At 56.3% G+C, this 6,177-nt stretch overlaps 1 protein-coding gene across 1 annotated transcript in view; it reads left to right on the top strand.

The window, feature by feature from the left end:
• Positions 1–523: 523 nt before the first annotated feature.
• Positions 524–6,177, top strand: part of UBE2Q1 (ubiquitin-conjugating enzyme E2Q family member 1) — a gene marked incomplete at its 5' end in the record, with an annotated part of 6,989 nt that continues 1,335 nt past the window's right edge. Inside the window, 9 exons of the mRNA XM_009583277.1 lie at positions 524–746; positions 1,101–1,205; positions 1,560–1,610; positions 3,698–3,838; positions 4,421–4,505; positions 4,939–4,999; positions 5,543–5,633; positions 5,735–5,793; positions 6,067–6,115. Of these exons, the coding sequence (XP_009581572.1) occupies positions 524–746; positions 1,101–1,205; positions 1,560–1,610; positions 3,698–3,838; positions 4,421–4,505; positions 4,939–4,999; positions 5,543–5,633; positions 5,735–5,793; positions 6,067–6,115 (865 nt within the window). The remainder of the gene's footprint in view (positions 747–1,100; positions 1,206–1,559; positions 1,611–3,697; positions 3,839–4,420; positions 4,506–4,938; positions 5,000–5,542; positions 5,634–5,734; positions 5,794–6,066; positions 6,116–6,177) is intronic.

Below are 6,177 nucleotides of genomic sequence, written 5' to 3'. Positions count from 1 at the left end.
GTGGTTGCGCGCTCCAGAGGGGGAGCAGCAGAGCGTGGAAAGCCCCCGGTGTGGATGCCGAACGAGGCCGGTGTCCAGGATTTTCCAGAGGGGCGACTCGGGAGCGTTGTTGGAGGCTGTCAGTGGCTTTGCCCTGGATTAAAGGCGCCTGCTTGGCCTCTGCCCCTGCGCGGGTGCTGTCGGCTCGTGCACGCCTGATTCTTCTCCTGCAGCACTTCTGCTCCAGAGCTGGCGAGGCAAGAGGCCTGTGGGGCAGTGGGAAACACCCTCGGTGTCCTGCCTTAACCGTTTTCCCACCCCCAAAGGTCCCGGTGACCAAAGGGGTGGCCAAAATGTCACCACCCTCCTTATTCCACCCTGCTCCCGCAGGCTAGGGGGGGAAGCGGTACAGAGTTGAGCCAGATCAGCACGGTTGGAGCCGGGGTTTTTTTTGCCCTCGGTGCTGGGATTAGCCTGGAGGGTGGATGCAGTCACTCGTGGGCTGTTCCGCTGAGCTCTGCAGTCCGGAGGGATCCGTTTGCAGGAGATGTGGGGCTGCAGCTCCCTGTCCTGCCTGGCTCGCTGCTCTGTTCCCCGCCGGCTGCATCGGTGGGACGGAGGCAGTTGCGGCAGCTCAAACACCACCTTCTCCTTCTCTCCAGGAGTCTTATCCAGCTGTTCCCCCGATATGGTCTGTGGAGTCGGACGATCCGAACCTGGCAGCTATCCTGGAGAGGCTGGTGGAAGTCAGGAAAGGAAATACGCTGGTGGGGGGATGCTGCCTGGGGAGAGGGGAGGGGTGGCGAGACGCTGGCTGCTTCGGGAGGGTAAAATCCCCTGCTGCGTGCCTCCAACCGCCCGAGGAGGGGGGTGCGTCTGGTCTCATAAGAATTCAGGAAATTTGGGATGAGCAGCTCTGACTTCTCTTGAGTTTGATGCTGGGGTGTGATTTCCCCCCCTCCCCCCGCCATGTCTGCTGCTGCTCAGAGCAGGAAGGAGCGGCCTCTGGGCCGTCGCTCGCTCGTTTGCGAGGGAAAGCGTTGCGGCGCTGGGGACGGCTGAGGCTTAGCTTGGCGTGTGGGTCTCTGCGCTTCTTTGATACTTGTCTGGTCTCTGGACAGCTTTTGCAGCACCTGAAGCGAATAATCTCCGACCTGTGCAAACTATACAACCTCCCCCAACATCCAGATGTTGAAATGCTGGATCAGCCTCTGCCGGCAGAACAGGTGAGTGACTCGGCAGGAGACTTTCTAAGCTCATAAAACGAGTTCCCTGAAGTTTGCTTTAGAGGCTGAGGCTTCCTAACCCCCGAAGGAGGAACGCAGCAGGTGAGGTGTTGATCTCCACTCCCTGGGGTGGATTCCTGTCCTGGGTGATGCCGGCCTGCTCTGTTGGGCCTTGGTGCTGTTTAGCTGCTTTGGTGTAGTTTCCTATAAAGGTTCTTGGCTTCACTCTGCTTTTAACTTGGTTCTGCTCATAAATCCCTGTTCAACCTTGCCTCAGAAGTATCTGGGAAGGCAGGAGTGTTGCTTCAGGAAGCTGATGGTGTGATCTTTGTCTCTGTCCTTTTGTCCCCACAGAGCACACAGGAAGAGGTGTCCTCTGAAGAGGAAGATGAAGAGATGCCAGAGGTAAGTGCCACCTCGCTGTCTGAGGAAGTACACCGGAGAGCCGAGCACAGGGAGATGCCCGCTGAAAGGTGCGAGGGCACAGGGATCGTGTCTGGGAGGAGCTCATGGAGTCCAGACAGGGAAGAGCCCGCTGTTTGGCTCAAAGGCTGGATTGTTCTCAGCGTTTTGCTGCTGGGCACCCAGGTGCTGAGCCACGGATGGGAGCTATGTCTTCACAAACCACAGGGTACAGCAGCAGCTGAGAGGTGTAGCCGTGGCCTCCAAAGGCATGCAAACGAGCTGAGAGTGGAGCCCCTTGGACAATTTCTCTCTCGGCTCACGCTGCTGCGCTCTAGAGCCTGAAGTTTACTCACGTGCGATGGGATTTCTGGGTTGCCGTTGCTGGCGGGGAAATCACACCGTGAAAACGGGACTCCCGCAGAGAGGATTAGGTAGGATGGCTGAGTGTGCGAGCAAGCTAGTTGGCAGGAGCTGCAGAGGCAGCCATACTTCATTGCAGACTGAGAATATCGTGCTGCAAAACCCACAGACTTCGGTTGTTTGGTTTTGCGGTTTAGAGATCTCTAGAAGTGGGTGGAATAATCTTGAATCTCCATGGTGACGTTTAGCAATGGCTTGCACACTTCTGGGGTGTGAGAGGCACGGGCACCGAGTCAGCAGCACCGCAGAACCTGGGGGCAGGTCACTTAGCAGCAGCACGCCTAGCAGTTGTTGGGGTTTTCACAAAGTTAATAGCTTGCTAAATCAAGGCCGGCCTTTGCCAAGGTCCCCGGAGAAAATGAGGAGGCTTAAACTGGTACCAGCATAACCTCGCGTATCTGCTGCTTCGTGGCAAATTTGTGATGTGTGAGTCGTCATGCTCCTGTGGGCTGGAAAAGAAATCCTTGGGAAGAATCCTTGGAGCGTTCCCCTTTGTGCTTTCTGCTAACACCGTGTGTCGTTGTGCAGGGACAACGCTCTCGCGTAGAGCAAAGGTTTCTTGCCGAGCGGTTGGGTTTGTTGGGCCGTATCAGAAAAGCAGAGCAGCGGAGCCGTGCCCTGGTGCAGAGATGCATTACGCAGGTTAATCTACTCGAGGGATTTTCTAGGAGGATCTATTTTCCTGTGTGACAGTCTAAAAATGTCAAAGCCCTTCCAAAAATGCTGCTCATCCAGAATAGCAGCAGCTAGCCTGGAGAGGCCGAAGTAAACACTGGTTCAGAGGATTTAATACCAGTGCTGGAGCTGTGCGTACCCACAGCCACTTGCAGGCAGTTTCCAGGTAGCTGAACCCTGAGCCACTGTGCGTGGGGAGAGATCTCTGCAGTGGCCCCTGACTGCTGCGACTGCTTTTTCCTGGTTATTAACATCGAGGTCCTGCACACGTCAGCCTGACGAGCGTTGTTGTGGAAAGGGATGAGGGGCAGAGCCTCGGCCGGGGTTAGGGAGAGCACCGAGGGCGTGCTGTGCGGTGGAGAGCTGAGCTGATCTACAAAGAGCCTCCAGACACGCTGTGAAACATCACCTCTTTTTGAGGGGAAAACATCCCATGTCACTGAATTTCGTGTGTGAGAGTGTCTTCTTCGTGTGCTGCTGGCGACCTGTGTTTGTGTTGGGTTTTTGCTCGTGAAGGGGGAACGGCGCGGCCCAGCAGCGCTGCGCCGAGTGTCTGCGCTTTCTTCCAGCCGTCCAGAAACGCGGCACGGGGCTGTTTGAGCCACGTGCGTGCCGGGATGCAAGCGCCCTTCAGTTACACGGGGCTCGTTGGGGAGCATATGTAAGATTAATGGCTAATTATAAACAGGCATGAGACTTGGCAGGGAAGAATCCAGCGAACAAAGAGCTTGTGTGAGCCCAATTTAATTCTGGAAAGGGAAGTGTGCCGCACTGCCTGCTGGCTTTGGTACGGGAGGACGGCGGGGGCCCAGTGCCGGAAACTTCCTCTCTGAGCATGCCCAGGCCTTGTGTCTTCCACACCGTTGGGACTTCCTGGGGAGGGAGATTTGCACCGGGAATCCTTCCTGGTTCAGGGCAGCTTCCGTCTGCGGTTCTCAGAGCAGGGAGGAGCGAAGACGCGTCTCCTACTAGCTCTCCTCTCCCCTTCCCAGGACACCGAGGACTTGGACCACTATGAGATGAAAGAGGAAGAGCCAGCAGATGGGAAGAAGACAGAGGATGAAGGCATTGGGAAGGAAAACCTGGCCATTTTAGAGAAAATAAAAAAGAACCAGAGGCAAGATTACTTAAATGTACGTGTCGCCCGGCGGGCGGGCGGGTTGGGGAAGCAGAGGGACCCGAGGGCGAGAGCGATGGAGGCACCTGCTAGCCCTAAATCAAAGGGGCCGTCTCTGGCCACAGGTACAGCAGCGGCTCTCAGGGGCTGGCGTGGCTGATGCAGAGAAGTCTGTGAACTGCCTCTGCAACTCAGGGAAGTAAGTGTGGGCCGCAGGTGCCCCCGAGGCATCGGTGCTACGTGGGGCAGCCTTCCTGCAGTGAGATCTGAGGTTCCCCGCTGCTCCCAGGAGCTGCGCCTCGCTTTGGGCGGTGGAGGTGGCTGGTGGGTTGTGCTTTTATACTCCTGGGCTGAGATTCTTACGCAGTTGAGGGGGCACAGGAGCGTTTCTGCTGCAGCTGCGCTGCCTGGGGTGGCATATTTCGGGCGAGGGAAATTGCAGTAGGGGGAAAGGGGAAGACTTGAGAGGTGGGAGACATGGTAGGGTCTAGTTTAGAGGCCGGACGGGAGTTGTAGCTCAGGCGTTGGCCTCGTAGAGCAACAGCCATGGTGGGTGCAGTGCAACAATGCAACTTTCCTTCTCCCAAATTCCTCGTAGGGTGCAGTGTCTGGGTCTGTGCAGGCCACCGACCGGCTAATGAAGGAGCTCAGGGATATTTACCGATCACCAAGTTTCAAGGGCGGTAAGTACTGCGGGGAGCTTGAGGGAGGGGGCTGCTGCTCCGCTGTTCTTGCCGGGGTTTTCCTCGTCATTCCGGGTGGCACCTAATGGACCTTAGAGCTGTTCTGCTCTGCTCCGCTGCGGAGAGGATCTCCGGGCTTCGGTGGTTGTGGCTCTGTTCCCTGCCAGTGCTGGATTTTTTGTGGGGAGGATTATCTGGCTTTGAGGCTGATGGTGCTCCTACTCCTTTCCTGAGCCCAAGGACTCAGGGAAAGGGCAGTCGTAGGAAAACTGCTGCACTCAGGATGGTTCTTCTGGATAACTGCTGCTTTTTGGTGGGGTCTGTGCCAGGCTGAGGATGTGCTGCAGGGCCAAAGGGATTTGAAACCTGGGTGGTGCCTCGACCCCCTGTTCAGTCTCCCCCTGTAGTGATATACCTCTTCTCTGCCTTGCAGGATACTATGCAGTTGAACTAGTGAACGACAGCCTGTACGATTGGAACGTCAAACTCCTGAAGTAGGTGGCATAGCTTGGGATCATGCAACTGTGGTGGATCTTGGTGGTGGGACGAAAACGTCCCCGTGAGCCAGAGGGGAAGTGAGCAGGGCAGGGGAGCACCTGGCAGACCTTGGGTTAGCCTCTCTCGGGCAGCTTGTTTGCTGTCTCCACATCAGAAAGGAGATGACATCTCCAGAGAAAGATGAGACAATCTGAGGGCTCTGCAAGTCTGTCTGCTGTTCCTAGAGTCCTGGAAGAGGTGCATCAGACAAAACCCCGAGCTTTCACACCCTCCAGACACCAGTGCTGCCTTTTCCTTGGGCCAGGCAGTCTTTATTTTTAAGCTGGCAGCATGCAAAAAGGGTGTGATGGTCTTCTCCGCAAACCAGGAGCAGAATGCTGGCAGCCTGTGCTGTCGCTGCCCTCTGGGTGAGAACCTGAGGGCCCCCGTGGCAGCCGGGTTGTGCAGGTACAGTAGCTCTGGGGTTCGGTGGTAGTGAGCGCGGCTGACTTGAGGTGCACGACCTTAACTCTGACCCTCTGGGGTGGTTCCTTCGGCAGGGTTGACGAGGATAGCGCTTTGCACAATGATCTCCAGATCCTCAAAGAGAAAGAAGGAACAGATTTCATCCTCCTAAACTTCTCCTTTAAAGTAAGGCTTCCCATACCTCCCCCTCCTCAAGATACGCCTGCCTCGGTGAGTCGTCAGAGAAGATGTTTCTCAACAGCTTTGCTTCTCTTCTCTTGTGCCAGGATAACTTTCCTTTTGATCCGCCGTTCGTAAGGGTCGTGTCCCCGGTGCTGTCAGGGGGGTAAGTAACCGTTTGCCTGTCTCTGCTCACCGAGGTCTCCAGCTCTGCTTCCTGCAGCAGTTTTCACTAAGAGTTTATCCAGCGCTGCACAGTCCCGTAATCTCCCTGATAGGAGTTTGCAGGAGCTCTCCCGGGAAGCGTAGACGGGGGTGGTGGATTTTGTTTTGTGTATTTTTCTGAGATCTACTCTGAGAAAACGGTCCGTCTCTGGAGCAGCGGGTGGGTGAGGCTGTGTCTGTTTCTGGCGTAACTTTGCCCGATTCCTTCCCCAAGGTATGTTCTGGGTGGCGGTGCCATCTGCATGGAGCTACTTACGAAACAGGTGGGTACAGGCCGGTACGTGGACTTGGGGAGCTGCTGCTGTCCGGCGGGCTTTTTATTCCC

The sequence above is a fragment of the Fulmarus glacialis genome, unplaced genomic scaffold (assembly GCF_000690835.1).
Source record: "Fulmarus glacialis isolate BGI_N327 unplaced genomic scaffold, ASM69083v1 scaffold18608, whole genome shotgun sequence".
NCBI lineage: Eukaryota > Metazoa > Chordata > Aves > Procellariiformes > Procellariidae > Fulmarus > Fulmarus glacialis.
This window is presented reverse-complemented; position numbering and strand designations above follow the sequence as displayed.